The following is a 16,330-nucleotide window of genomic DNA, read 5'->3' as shown; positions in this document are numbered from 1 at the left end:
CTACATAGGCCATCAATGAAAATTATTTATAGCATTTTGCAATTGTTTGGTTTGCATTTAGGCTCCTTACGCCATATTAGATTTCATGGTTGAACACTACATTGATCATATGCCATTCCAGTTGCAACTGAAGACAAATGAAGACAGATGGACAGTGTTAAGTTTCAACCCATATACAAAGCCTCGGAGGTAGATAACACAATGAAGGCAGTAAATAGTTGTATTCATCAGTGAATAAAACTATTAGGAATTCCTAGTGTTCCAAACAGAGATCTTTCGATACATGGCAAACTTTTTCCGTCGAATCATGCTTGCGGTTTTCTGTCCGTCCCTTTCATAAATGCCTTTGGTGTCTACTGAGCCATATAGAACGTAGCATCCAAGTTTCAATCATTTAATTCTTACCTAATTTATATATATATATATATATATATATATATATATATATATATATATATATATATATATATATATATATATATATATATATATATATATTCGGCCGACCTCAGGGTATGCTGGATCTAGACTACCGTCCTGTGGTGTCAGTTTACAAAAATATAGGAGGGATGGATAACGACTCTTTAAATGAAGATATAAAAAAAAAAACTTTTTCGAAATGTAGGAAATTTTTCTGGAAATTTTTCAAAATATCTGGGTTGGGGAAATCACCCCTTCCTAATTAGCACCCCAGTCAAAACCGTCTGTTGTAACTAATATTCGTCTTTTTTTTTACACAAAGATTATATACAGTCTATTTGCTTGTTTAAGGTTTATTTTTTTCCTCTGTGCTCTTTGGATTTTTTTTTTAAGTTCAGTGTTATTTGTTCATCAATAAATTTACCACAAAAACACCAACATAATCTCCCCCGCAAAAATTTATGGCCAGGATTGGTGCGCTGGATTTAGGATCCTTTGTCCGAGAGGACGAGGGTTCGAATCCTAATGCACCCTGTATTTGATTTGGGACGGGAGTCAGTGGTGTGACTCGCAAAGCCAGAGTCGACCCAACTTTAAATGGGTACCTGGAGAAATCTGGGGAAGGTAAACAGGAAGGGTGTGCGAAAGTACAGGAAGGTTGGCCCCCAGCCCCCCATTGCACTTCCTAGCTGAAGGGCCAAGAAACGGAGATCAGCACCGCCGGTAGGGATTGTAAATTCCAATGCCGTATTCTTTACCTCTTTACCAGGAAAAAAAAGGGGAGAAACAAAAATGAAACAAATACATAAAAAAAACTTTTCAAAATAATGCATTAACAAATTCAAGCTTTCTGACATATTTTGTTGATTATGAAAAGGAAATACTCCGTGCAGGTTTAGTCACTGAATAAAATCATTCATTCATTTCTTCATCAAAAACTTTAGAAGGGCTCTTTTGGTTTATGCCTGGGTTTAAGCTACATTGAAACAACACCCAAATCTTTGATAGTAGTAAATATTTATTTCTTATTTTCTTTTGTCTCTATATAACATTCACATTGAATTCCACACATTCATGGGGTATTTTGCGGCACTTTCGTCCCACTTCAAAAGGGTCCCGACACAGCTTGGCATTTGAAAAGGCAACGACTTAAACCATCTTAATGTCACCTTGTTCAACCAATGGTGACCACTTGCTAAGATCAGATTACCATGGATTAGTCTTCTTCTATATGTCATGAATTTGAAGTATGTCTCTTCGGACAATATCGGGTGACAAGCCTTCTGTTCCGGATGTTGTTTTATTATTAATGCATGCGGCCTGGAAAATGGGACTTTGTAAATCACCCGAGTGTTTGTCGAAAATTAACGTCTGACTGAAGTGTTTACTTCGTGGTGATTATTATATACCTAGCTTTGGCAAGAGGTTGAGTAAATGTAGATATCGAAGTAGAGAGGTTTCCAAAATAACGTCTTACCTTATTCTACTGTAGACCTTTGGAAATAGTGTTTTGTAAATAACCCAAATCTTCTTCGGAAACTAACCTCTGACAGAAGTGCTTACTTCATGGTGATTATTATATACCTAGCTCTGGCAAGAGGTTGAGTAAATATAGATATCGAAGTAGAGAGGTTTCCAAAATAACGTCTTACCTTATTCTACTGTAGACCTTTGGAAATAGTGTTTTGTAAATAACCCAAATCTTCTTCGGAAATTAACCTCTGACGGAAGTGCTTACTTCGTGGTTATTATTATATACCTAACTTTGGCAAGAGGTTGAGTAAATGTAGATATCGACGTAGAGAGGTTTCCAAAATAACGTCTTACCTTATTCTACTGTAGACCTTTGGAAATAGTGTTTTGTAAATAACCCAAATCTTCTTCCGAAATTAACCTCTGACGGAAGTGCTTACTTCGTGGTGATTAATATATACCTAGCTCTGGCAAGAGGTTGTGTAAATGTAGATATAGGAGTAGAGAGGTTTCCAAAATAACGTCTTACCTTATTCTACTGTAGACCTTTGGAAATAGTGTTTAGTAAATAACCCAAATCTTCTTCGGAAACTAACCTCTGACGTAAGTGTTTACTTCGTGGTGATTATTATATACCTAGCTCTGGCACGAGGTTGAGTAAATGTAGATATCGGAGTAGAGAGGTTTCCAAAATAACGTCTTACCTTATTCTACTGTAGACCTTTGGAAATAGTGTTTTGTAAATAACCCAAATCCTCTTCGGAAATTAACCTCTGACGGAAGTGCTTACTTCGTGGTGATTAATATATACCTAGCTCTGGCAAGAGGTTGTGTAAATGTAGATATAGGAGTAGAGAAGCTTCCAAAATAACGTCTTACCTTATTCTACTGTAGACCTTTGGAAATAGTGTTTAGTAAATAACCCAAATCTTCTTCGGAAACTAACCTCTGACGTAAGTGTTTACTTCGTGGTGATTATTATATACCTAGCTCTGGCAAGAGGTTGAGTAAATGTAGATATAGGAGTAGAGAGGTTTCCAAAATAACGTCTTACCTTATTCTACTGTAGACCTTTGGAAATAGTGTTTTGTAAATAACCCAAATCCTCTTCGGAAATTAACCTCTGAAGGAAGTGCTTACTTCGTGGTGATTAATATATACCTAGCTCTGGCAAGAGGTTGTGTAAATGTAGATATAGGAGTAGAGAAGCTTCCAAAATAACGTCTTACCTTATTCTACTGTAGACCTTTGGAAATAGTGTTTAGTAAATAACCCAAATCTTCTTCGGAAACTAACCTCTGACGTAAGTGTTTACTTCGTGGTGATTATTATATACCTAGCTCTGGCAAGAGGTTGAGTAAATGTAGATATAGGAGTAGAGAGGTTTCCAAAATAACGTCTTACCTTATTCTACTGTAGACCTTTGGAAATAGTGTTTAGTAAATAACCCAAATCTTCTTCGGAAACTAACCTCTGACGTAAGTGTTTACTTCGTGGTGATTATTATATACCTAGCTCTGGCAAGAGGTTGAGTAAATGTAGATATAGGAGTAGAGAGGTTTCCAAAATAACGTCTTACCTTATTCTACTGTAGACCTTTGGAAATAGTGTTTAGTAAATAACCCAAATCTTCTTCGGAAATTAACCACTGACGGAAGTGCTTACTTCGTGGTGATTATTATATGCCTAGCTCTGGCAGGAGGTTGAGTAAATGTAGTTATAGGAGTAGAGAGGTTTCCAAGATAATGTCTTACTTTTTTTACATCAATGCTTTTGAAAATAGGACTCTGTAGATCACTTAAATCTTCGTTGAAAATTAATGTCTGACTGAAGTTTTTAGTTAATGGAGATTATTATGTAGGCTACCTATTTTTGGTAATAGGTTAAAATAACTAAAGATATGGAAGCATAGAGGTTCCCAAAATGAATTTTGCCTTATTCTCCTGATGATTTTTTATTCGAAAATGGGACTTTAAATCACCCGATTATCTATTGAAACTTAACGTCGAACTGAAGTGTTTACTTTGTGGTGATTGTTACATACCTAGTTTTGACAAGACCTAGTTTAACTAGTTTAACCTAGTTTAACTAGTTTAACATACCTAGTTAGAATAACTATAGATGTCGAGGTAGAGAGGTGTCTAAAATAACGTTTTACCTTATTTTGCTGTCAATGTTATCCGAACCAGAAGCTATCTTGTTGAATTGCTCATCCAAAGATGAAGTTTTTTTTTCAGGGGATTATACCCAACTATGGTGAGAGTTTATTAGTTATAGATATTAAAGCAGAGAAGGTTGGTAAAACAATGTTTTACCTCATTTTACTGGTTTTTGAACATGAAGTGACAATGGCAATGCAAGAATGATTTGTTTAATTAGGGTAATTATTAAGTAGTTTAATATGAGAAAAACTATGGATTTCAAAGTTGGAAATTTTCTGAAGTAAAACCTTATCTTACTTCACTGATGGTGTATTCTGTAAGTTGCCTGAAATGTGGATGTGAAAATAACCTGAAATCTTAATCACGCTATTTAAGTTTGATAAATCAATTCATTTAGGCAGACGCTCAATGATTTTTTTTATTTGAAGATGAAAAATCACAAAAAAACGAACTAATACTGTTCAATACTTTGAATAAACGTTGGCTGCGTTTCTCACAATATCAGAATAAATTGGGAATTTCTGATATAAGTGGAGGGAACACTTAGCTCCCACTTACATACGTCCCTGAACTAATCATATTTTTACAATATTACCATATTGATAATATTAGTAGGTTTGTGGTTTTTAATTAATTTATCTTTAGTCCAATTCTCTGAATTTTTACGACTATATTTGAAAGAATCACTATTTTTTTCATTTTATTTTTGCACAGCGACTGGGGTATTTTTCCTAAAATAGATATGCTTTTTGTGATTTTTTCCATAATTCATGTAATGTAAAAAAGAATTGTGCTTTAAAATCAAATTCTATTCTATATGAACTAGAGTGAACTTGAATATAGAAAAAAGTTTTCAAAACAGGAATTCTTAAAGTTTTAAGAATTGTATTACTTTTTGACCCAACTTTGTGCATAGCTTACTAGATATGTGTCTATTTCTATGAAAATATTTTTGACCCAACTTTGTGCATAGCTTACTAGATATGTGTCTATTTCTATGAAAATATTTTTGACCAAACTTTGTGCTTAACTTACTAGATATGTGTCTATTTCTATGAAAATCTGGCCCATTTTAGGTCAAGGGCGTCTTTTATAACAAATAATGAACTTGGTTCATTCAGTTTGGAAGTCAAATCATTGTTAAAACATGTCTTCTTAAAGTTGAGACTAAAATAATTTTACTAAGTTTTAACCCAACTTTTTGCTTAATTTTCTAGATCCAATAGCGGCTATTTCAATGAAAATATGGCCCGTTTCTGGTCAAGAGATTTTTTTATGACAAATAATAGACTTGGTTTATCAAGCTTGATAACCAAATTCTGACCTGCTCATCTACAGTCCTGAAATACAGTTATTACTAAAAGGAAAATGCAGAAGCACGGTCGTATACAGGGGGGTTTTGACTTCCCCCTTAAATTTTGGTACGACTCGTAAAAACGTAAGAAAATGTGCATAAACAAATTTTGATTTAATTTTTAATTCTTTGTGTAGGACACCCCCCAAAAAAAGACCCCGCCTCGTGAACCAAAATCCTGAATACTCCCTTGGGTAGGAGTATTCCTATACGAGTTCAATAGAAACCGAGAAATATCCTGCTGTTTCTACCGTTCCCACAGTAGACTTTGACAATTTTCGGTCCTCATTTATCTGAATACGTCAATGTTTATTTTCCATTTGTAATAATTGAGTCCTCAAGAAAGCGATACCTGAGTCCTAATTATCGTAAATCAGGAGACAGTCCTAATCATTTGTTGGTGAGAAAAACTGTGCGACAGTGTCGATGAACTCACTGTGCGACAAACTGTGCGACACTGTGCGACAGTGTCGCACAAAACTGTGCGACAGTGTCGATGAACTCAAAATACAGATCAATGAATATAAACACACGAGAATGCTAGGCGTTTCTTTGAAATTATACCCCCAATTAAGATTAGCTAAAATGATCCAATCTGAGTAACCCGACCTTCAAAGACACTTTCTAATGCCTCTAAAATGCCTCTAAAAAGTTCTTTTTTCTAATTTCTAAGTTTCTAATGCCTCTAAAAAGTTTTTTAACCACTGAAATAGGTCTAGCTTCAATTAGTTTATCATCTTTTATTCATTAAATCATTACTGGTAAACACAGGGCCGTATCCAGGATTTTTTTTTTTGGGGGGGGGGGGGGTACAAAAAGAATTTTTTTCGGGGGGGGGGGGAGTACAAAAAACTTTAAAAAACGCATCGAAAAATTGTTTAAATTCATTTTTGTTATTTCTTAACGAGTCGGACAAATATTTTGGGGCGGGGAGAGTTCAAACCCCCTACCCCCCTGGATACAGCCTTGGGTAAACAATGAAATGAATTAATTACATTCGAATGCTGTTCTAGATCCCTTTATTCATCCAATTCAATGCTATGTTATATGCATTAATGTATACATGCAACTATACTTTTAACATTTCCACACCTATTAGTTTGATGTCCATTAGGCCTTCAGAATTGAAGATAAGGATATCTATAGAGGAAACCTTAGTATATTTAGATCATAAAGCAAGCTAAATTTTCAAAGATTAGGAACTTACTATTATTTGCTTATAATTGTCAATATTGCTAACATTCCCATTTCTTGGGCAAATCCACTGGTTGCCTACATAATATAGTTGATATTTAATATATTCCTTTTCCCAAACTTCTTTTTCTTAATACTCCTGGATCTGGCCTCTGTCATATAAGTTCTTGGGGACCTACACTTTTGAAGGAACTGGTTTTTGGAACTCAAAAACAAGGACCATTACACTTTAGTTACCGAAAAGTTTGACTTACGTTCGTTAATATTTTTTTTTTTACAGATGTCATGATGACATAAATTTGGATGTCTCCCTCCCCCTCTCAGGCGATTTTAGCATGGAAATACCTTGCATATAATATATATATATATATATATATATATATATATATATATATATATATATATATATATATATATATATATATATATATATATATATATATATATATATATATATATATATATATATATATATATATATATATATATATATATATATATATATATATATATATATATATATATATATATATATATATATATACATATATATATATATATATATATATATATATATATATATATATATATATATATATATATATATATATATATATATATATATATATATATATATATATATATATATATATATATATATATATATATATATATATATATATATATATATGATAAACAAAAAATCGCGAAGAAAGGAAACGAGGACAATTAACAGCCAGTGAAAAAATTGAAAAATTATGCAAATATTTCGGTCAAGACCTCCGCTTGACCGTCCTCAGTGCAGAATAAAACTGATAAAAATTTAAAAACCAAACCTTAAAATAAAAACACCAAACTAAAATTGGACGACCCTTTCCTAGTAACGGTGAAAGGGTAACTGAATAAAAAACACAAGTCTAAATGGCATTTCAGAATTTCATTTTGCGTAAAGCATTTTTAAAGGCTGATCGCTTTCCAGTTTGATTGTTATCGGAGACTCTATTCGATTGCACAATATAACTTTGTGGATGTATGTAAAAACGATCAGAATTAATAATTTTGTCATAAATGGGACTTAGAAAAATTTCTCCAGTGTCTCTATTGAGAGCTACCTTTTGGTGAATGTGCTTTTTTATTTCAACTGCCTCCCTGAAAACTTGCGTGAGACCTTTGACGGGGGCAACGATAGAGGCCTCGTCAAACAAAATGAAATGGTGTGGATTCTCGTACACATGTTGCGCCAAGGCGGAATCAAAAACCTCAGGCCTTTGGCGTAACGTCATTGCCTTGTCGATTGAGGACTTATGTTCAGATAACCTCTCCCCCAAATGCTGTTGGGTTCTACCAACATAAAAAAAGCCACAAGAAAAAGCAATTCTATAAACACCACTACCCAGAATGGGGCTGGTTTTATCTTTGCCGTTGTTAAAAAAGTTCTGTGTAATATTTGAATTCTTAAAGGCGACGTTAAGTTTATGTTTTTTAAGGATTCTTTTCAATTTGTCACTCAATTTTGGAATGTAGGGTATAACAGAGAAAAGTTTCTTATCATCCACCAATGGGACAGTATCTGTTGGAGCTTGTGGACCTGATGCACTCCCCTCTGCCTTTTTTCGTCTTCTGTATATAATGGTCTCAAGTAATTTTATAGGGTAACCATTGCAAAATAAAATGTCCTTAATATAGTTCAATTCTGAGTCTATGTGAGGCTCTGAGCATATTCTTATTACTCGGTCAACCAAAGAAATAACAACTCCTCTTTTTATGCAGAGAGAGTGGTTGGAGGAAAAATGCAAATACCTATTGTTATGCGTAGGTTTTCTATAAATGGAAAATTCAAGGCCAAGAGACTTATTGAAAATTAAAACATCTAGGAAAGGAAGTTTGTGGTTATGTTCTAGTTCTAAAGTGAACTGAAGGTTAGAGTCCAAAGAGTTTAGATGAGTTAAAAAGGAGTTAAGTGACTCTCTTCCATGCTCCCACAGAGAAATAACATCATCCACAAACCTACCCCAGAAACGGTGTTTCATCGGAAAATTTTCCAGAGCAGAGATTTCTATGAATTCCATATAAAAAGTTGCCAAAAATGGTGAAAGACTTGTACCCATGGGTAAACCCCTAATTTGGGTGAAAAATTGATTATTGTATCGGAACTATGAGGAGGAACTATTGCAAAGACGGACGAGACGCATAATAATTTCTATATCGGGTGTTTTGTAGTCTATTTGATCAATATTATCTTCTAATTTCCTTTGAAGAGCTAGTTCACATTTTTTAATGTCGCAAGACGTATACATAGAAATGGCATCGAAACTGGCCAAAATAGTATCTTTTTTTTATTTCAATGTCTTTTAATTTTTCAACAAGGTGAACTGAGTTTCTTATGTATGAAGTTTGTGTTTGCATAAGGGGGCGAAAAAGGGTTGACAACCATTTCCCTAATCTGGCAGTCGGAGAGCTATAAGAAGCCACAATTGGGCGTAGAGGGACTCCATTTTGTGGATTATATATATATATATATATATATATATATATATATATATATATATATATATATATATATATATATATATATATATATATATATATATATATATATATATATATATATATATATATATATATATATATATATATATATTATTGCTTATTAAAGCTATTATTGAATTTTACTAAGGCTAGAATATCTCTTTTAGGTCTTCCGCCCCTTGTTCCGCTTGAACCTGGACACCCTCATATAGGTTCTGGTGGGCCTGGACATTTAAATGAATATAGCAACCTACAGGAGCAGCAGAGTTTCATGCAACAAAATGATATGATGGGGCACAGACAGAGTCCTGAATTTAACCCCCCTGGTAAGGTATATCTCAGCTATAATTATACAACCGTTTGTATTTTAAAACCTAAGAGAAAAAGAGAGTTTACTATCCTATCCTACTGTGGTGAAAAAGGTGCTTCAATTTTATTAGCTTACGTTTCTGGCTTATTCTTCAAAGAAATATAATTCATGGAGAGACACGTAACCAGGGGCATTATCTCGTCTAATTCCTGGGGTGGTGTGGGGGCTAAGCTGGATTCGATTTTCCTAATGCAACTGAAAATGACCGAATGACAAAAGAAAAATGAGCCACATAGTACCATAGAGCCAAAGGTATACTAAAGAAAACTGATGTGTTTGCGTAGATGTTTGAATTATGTAGGCCTATCTTAGTTTCAACATGTGATGGCAGATGCTCCCCTGCCCCATATCAAATTACGCTCTTTTATGTAACCCCACCTTTAAAGGCTGTTTCGTGTTCACGCATAAAATTTTAAACCACAGGCCAGTAAAACCACGAAAATCTAAATTGTAGCCTACGTGATTGGCTCTACTGTATGCAAGATTAAAACAACAAAAAGAATAGAAAGTTGTCTAGTCACAAGATTTCTCGCAAGCAGTTCTTCTATTTCTCTATGATAATACGAACAAAATTAAATAGCAAAATAGCTTAAAACCGATTATTAAAAGTACAATCCTAGAAATATCCATAGAGATATCAAAAAATTTTTACCGTGCCTCTTCAATGTCTATCACTCCAATTACAGCTAATTGGGATATCTCATATAATTGACCCAAAAAGAAAAGAAAAAAACAGAATATTTTTTACCCCGATGTTTCGCGAGTAGTTAAGATTAATTAAAAGTTTGTAATAGAAAAGCTTAATAGACAAGTTTAAATGAACTTTTGTATTACAGACACTCTCGCAGTATTTAAAAATGTCCAGAAATAAAGCTTCATGAGACATAAATACCCATCCCCTTCATTTAAATATCTATGAAATTGTAGGGCAAAAGCCAGTAGAAATAATTATAAGTCAAATTTGCCTGATTGGTTGTGCTGTGTGAAATTTTAAGCCAGTAACAGTTCAGAAAGATTTATTATATTTCTCTGTGGGCTCTGCTGATTCTTTTTCTCTACTGATTCACGGGGGAGGAGCTTAATGGCACAACTTTTTTCAAAAGAGTAAAATAACCAAATGACTTCCTTTTGGTTTTTGAATGTAAATAAGGACCAGTAGGCAGCCATTATAACTGGGGGAGTTGCGCCCTAGTTAATGAAAAATGTATTTAAGGTATTTTCTAAAAAGAATGAAAGCAAAGCATAAATCCTCTTTCTCGTAGTGAATTGGTACTCCATCTAGTAGGTGATACAAGGTGGGGATGTAGGTGATCCAAGGGGATGAGGACGCCCTTTCTACTCTTGCCTGGGGGTACCCACTTAATTGCTAATACCCAAAATAAAAAAAGAAAACAAAATAATGAAAAAATGTCAAAAGTATAGCTTAAAGGATGTAACACTGCCACTGAGTGCTTACCGTTTTGGATGAAAATAAATTTAAAAAAAGGGCAGAAACAAAGAAACAAAATTAGAACAGAAACAAAGCTAAGTACCTAAGAATGATGTATTGCAATAAAACAATGTGGTCAAACCCGAAAACCAGAGGAAACTCCCCAAAATTAATGAAAATGATTGGAAAATATTAGGCTTCCTTGAAAAAAAGAAAAAAACTCGGTTTTTTCATTCCTTCAAAGAAATCTGGCCGTTAAGTGTTAGGAACAGTGCTAGGACTGTAGTGGGCAGTGCTTCTGGAGACACAAATTACGAAGAAGCTATGAATGTAAAATAAGGGTGACATCAGTTGCTGCACTAGCTGTGTTTCTTCTTAACAAATTCAAGGATTACGAAAATAGGAAGGAAGTTCATCCTATTGCTAAAACTTTTATTTGCTATATACGAAATACTGTACTTATCCTGAGAAGGATGTATTTATTTGTTTCTTTATTTTCCCTAGCAGTTGTAACATAACAAAAAGAGATATCACACAGCAAAATTTTGGCTTTTGCCATTTTTTTTAACATTTTTGCTTTAAGAGGACTAAAAGGGGTATTAAACAAAAAATTTAGATATGCAATTTAATAACAGTTATTCAAAAGGTATTCATATAGCCTCCCTACCTGAGAGGTCAAAATGCCACAGGGTGGCATATTCATTCTGAACACATAGTATTTGGAGTCCATACAAAATCAACACAAAATTAAAATCACAGGATGACTCGCCCCCAGCCCCCCCCCCATTATACTTCCTGGCTGAAGGGCCACGAAACGGATATCAGCACCGCTGGTTTAGACCTTAAGGGTCTGTTGCCGTCATACTTACATATACAAAATTAACAGTTAATACAGAAATATAGTTAATAACAGTTATAGTTAAAACAGTTAATAACAGTATAGTTAAAACAGTTAATATAGAAAATTATTTTGATCTTTATTTGCCTGCGTTGATTCATTTGAGGTAAAAAAAAAAGGTAAAGAATACGGCATTGGACTTCACAGTCCCTACCGGCGGTGCTGATCTCCGTTTCCTGGCCCTTCAGCCAGGAAGTGCAATGGAGGGCTGGGGACCAACCACTCTGTGCTCTCGCACACCCTTCCTGTTTACCTTCCCCAGATTTCTCCAGGCACCCATTCAGAGCTGGGTCGACTCTGGCTAAGCTTACAGAGTCACGCCACTGACTCCCGTCCCAAACCAAATAATTGGATACACTAGGATACGAACCCTCGCCCTCTCGGACAGGGAATCCTAAATCCAGCGCACCAATCCACTCGGCTAGAGAAGCCTCATTGGAGGCTTCAGTAAAATATAAGCACCAGCGTTTGGTTTTAGGACCTGTACAGTGGAACTGGCATTAAGAGGCAGTTATAGAGGCATATTAAGAGGCAGTTCAGTGGATATTTTGTGGTGGAGGCACGAGCTGAAACACTGGCTTTGCGCGAACGGGAAGTCGGCTCCCACTATTTTGTAGAAAGAGAATAAAACTTTAAAGTCTGTCTCTGCCAATTTATTAATTATAAATTGACTGTTTCCCCCGCAACAATAGTTTTTGTTATAAGAACTATAAAGGGGTCATGGCTTCCATGTTTCATTACCTTTGTTGACTTTACTTTTGGTACACCGGCACACCGGTTTTTTTTTTTTTTTTTTTTTTTTTTTTTTTTTTTTTTTTTTTTGGTACACCGGGGGTTAGCAAGCAACTATGATAAATAATGTGCCTAATTTGGACTAAAACTATTTTTACATGATTTTGTTTGCACACTCCAAGAGATTTCTGAATCACCAAGTGAAATGGATTGACATCAGATGCCTTTCGAGTTTATCCCCTAAAATGAGGTAAGAAGTACACGCTTGAACATGATTGCCAAGTAATTAGAAAAAGAAGAAAAACTGCTGGGCATTGTATATGTTACCAAATTCTCAAATAAAAGATAAACAGTAAAAATCAGAAACTTTGGCTTAGATTTCCTTCCTAGTTCAGGTCATTCATCTGTAGCTACTTGCCTTCAGTTTTTTTTTCACCCTTTTTTATACCCGTGATTTTTATGATTTTATTTCAGAAAACACAAACAACAACATAAATACGACAAACGGGTATGAAACGGGTATGAAAATGGGTATGGTAAACGGTACGGTAAACAAAACGGGTATGGCCAGTAAATGAAAACGAAGAAAAAATAAAAACGAATATTTCGCCCCGTATCTAACAAGGCTTCTTCAGCGTAGAGAAAGAAATAGACTAAAACTAAAAAATATACATTTAACTAAAATAGACTCACCTAAAAATATAACGTACAGCTGCTTAACATTTACAATTTGAAGCTACCTTCATGAAACCACCTCACAAAAGTAACTGGATTAAACATTTAAAAATAAAAAATGAACAAGGAATAAGTTATTGCGGCATAATTTTATGCAAAGCTTTTGATGTTGCTGTTCGCTTACGTTTATTACTTGAACTAATCCCTGGGATATTTTGCAATACTTTATTTTTATATTTAAATCACTAGTAATTGAGATACCTGCAAAAATAGTTTGTTTTTTTTTAATTCTAATGCTTCAAGAGCCCATTGCGTGAAACCTTTATCATTGGAAATGGCTGTTGCCTCCTCGAACTGAACAAAATGGTCCGAATTAAAAAATATATGTTCTGCTAAGGCTGAGGTGACACTTTCTGGAGGTTAGATATTGTATTTTATTTTATATCATAAATATTCCATTTTTAGGTCCTGGCAACTTCTCAGACCATCAGATGAATGAAGGTTTGGTATGGTGACATAGACCGTATAATTTGCCAAAGCTGTGACTTTTGAAGTTAATATTTGTTCTTCTGTGCCATGTGATATTAGCTAATTGTGCGAATTTTTGTTCAAAACGTTTAAGTGATAGTTTACGGTACTTCGCTACGTCAGCTGAAAGTTAAGCTGTATTCGAACCAAGTGAGTTTGCTAATTTTTCCGGAGAAACCCGGTTTTTATTTGCAACTTTTGGCAAATGTTCAAAATTGATCCGTTAAAGAAATTTTCTGGTGCAAATGGATATCCTCCTACTAGAATGTTTCTTAAATTTGTGGAAGTATTTTCTATGGAAGTTATTTCTGCGGAATAGTCCGTGGAAGCATGTATCCCGATCTATTGTTAAGTTTGTAGCGTTTTTTTTTTTTTTTTTTTTTTGCGATGATAACTTCTGAATTAGCATATCAATAGTGCACAAATAGTAAAATATTTATAGTATTAAGCTGTTTAATTTGGTTTTTGCTTTCCACTCCTAATTTGTACTTATTGGAAAATTCTTCTTTCTTCTTAAATCAAGCTGATGTTAACATTAAAAAAATTTGACTTTTGTACATTTTTATAAGTAAATTTCAGACGGCAATTTTAGTAAGGATATGACTTTTTAGATGTTGAAATATTAATTCCGCAGCGTATCATCAAGCTTAGTTAAGATTCAAAAATTAGCATTTAACGAAAAAAAACCACAAAAATTAAATAAGAAAAGATAATTTACAGAAATATATTTTTTTCTGTTTTCAATATAAATCATTTCATCGACATTGACTTGGAAACAACATAAAGATGATTAACTAAAATCTTCCAGTCTTTAAAGATTTAAAGTTTGACAACTGAAAAGTGACGCTGATATCAAAAAGTCCATCAATTAACGCATACCGCATGTTTCTGGGTATTTGTTCGAAGTATATTATATCCAAAAAAAGTGTATGATTTTAGTAATATATGAAAGCATTAAGTGATTATCTCCCTTCTTTTGTTTTTATGCCAAAATGTCTCAAAGCACAATATTCCTTAGCTTTTAGTATTTGTTACTAAATGAGCCTTCTAATTCTATCATACATTAGGAAAATACTCGGGATTTTTTTTTTTGTAATGGGGAGTCAATATTCCTATAGATGGCTGAAATATTTCAAGAAATATAAAAAATGTATTGTTTGTTTCTCTCTTAAATCTAATGGGGAGTCTTCTTTTTTTATTTTATTTTTTTTTTGTAATGGGGAGTCAATGTTTCTATAGATGGCTGAAATATTTCAAGTAATATAAAATAATGAATTGTTTGTTTCTCTCTTAAATCTATCTTAAGTCTTCTTTTTTCATATATCTTTTTTTTTGTAATGGGGAGTCAGTGTTTCTATAGATGGCTGAAATAATTGAAGAAGTATAAAAAAATACATTGTTTGTTTCTCTCTTAAATCTAATGGAGAGTCTTCTTTTTTTTAAATTTCTCCTTTTTGATAATGGGGAGTCAATATTTCTATAGATGGCTGAAATATTTCAAGAATCATAAAAAAAATGTATTGTTTGTTTCTCTCTTAAATTTAGTTTTTGGGAGGCTTAACTTTCCCATTTTATTTTAGTATTCCCCTGGTGTTGAAGGGGTGTCGACCATTTTTTTGAATTTAAATTGGTGCCAAAAGTTCACAAGAGGTCGTGAGAAGTCAGATATTTTTTAATTTGCTCGATATGTAAGACAATCACGGTCTAAGATGTTCTTGTCGAATGTTTATGTACATTGCCCATATCCACTATCAGTGTCCATAAATATTTGGTATTTTTGTAATTAATATTTATGTATATATGCTTAATATTGGCTGAATATATACACGAGTCGTTGTATGTGGTGATTTAAATGTGTTCAATTTATAATAAAAAATAAATTACGATATTTGATTTTATATCTTTCTATATCCGAAGGTTTTTTTGTGTTTTTTTACTGAATAGGCGATCCTTACTGAGACAAACCGAACGGACTTTGCTGATTTCTAAATTCACTAAGAAAAGCTGAATGGAAAAAAGTTTAAAAGTATATTCTTTAGCCTAGTATTGACCAATGGCTGGAAAAAAAGGATAAAGAATAATGGTCGTTCTTGAGTATGGATAATCTTTATTGCCGAAAACCTGAAAGAAGGAAAAATCCAGGCAAGTGCTTTCCAAATACCTTTTTATTAAGATCCTTTACTAATAAGTAAATTATCAAATTAAATATATTTAATATAAAATGGAAGTTTGGCAGTTTTGATTCGATCTTTCGGTTTCATAGCTGTTTCAACGAGATCCCAGACGAACATATACGGTTGCGTCATATTGTCATATTGTGACGTCATCTACATTGGAAAGATCCACCTTAAGGTTCAAATCTTTTTTTGGCGTCTGAACTTTCGGGAACCAGAAGTGCCACACACTTAATGTGTGTCGAAATTTCCTAATGTTGGGTCTTCCAGTTTATCCAATCTGAATTTTCTAGAACATGGCATATTCATTAATAAAGATACTTACAGCAAAATTGAAATCCAAATCTAAGGGAGAACAAGGCATGATGTGTCAGTTTAAAACATAAGTGAAT

At 33.6% G+C, this 16,330-nt stretch overlaps 1 protein-coding gene across 1 annotated transcript in view; it reads left to right on the top strand.

Moving 5' to 3' along the window:
• LOC148945738 (LIM/homeobox protein Lhx1-like) overlaps nucleotides 1-15,650 on the top strand; it is a 44,041-nt gene extending 28,391 nt beyond the window's left edge. Inside the window, exons 4-5 of the mRNA XM_089097503.1 lie at nucleotides 9,300-9,458; nucleotides 13,702-15,650. Of these exons, the coding sequence (XP_088953629.1) occupies nucleotides 9,300-9,458; nucleotides 13,702-13,751 (209 nt within the window). The 3' untranslated portion in view covers nucleotides 13,752-15,650. The remainder of the gene's footprint in view (nucleotides 1-9,299; nucleotides 9,459-13,701) is intronic.
• The last annotated feature ends 680 nt before the right edge of the window (nucleotides 15,651-16,330 follow it).

The sequence above is a fragment of the Artemia sp. Qi Xiang Cuo genome, chromosome 12, assembly GCF_049724085.1.
Source record: "Artemia sp. Qi Xiang Cuo chromosome 12, ASM4972408v1, whole genome shotgun sequence".
NCBI classification, from domain to species: Eukaryota; Metazoa; Arthropoda; class Branchiopoda; order Anostraca; family Artemiidae; genus Artemia; species Artemia sp. Qi Xiang Cuo.
This window is presented reverse-complemented; position numbering and strand designations above follow the sequence as displayed.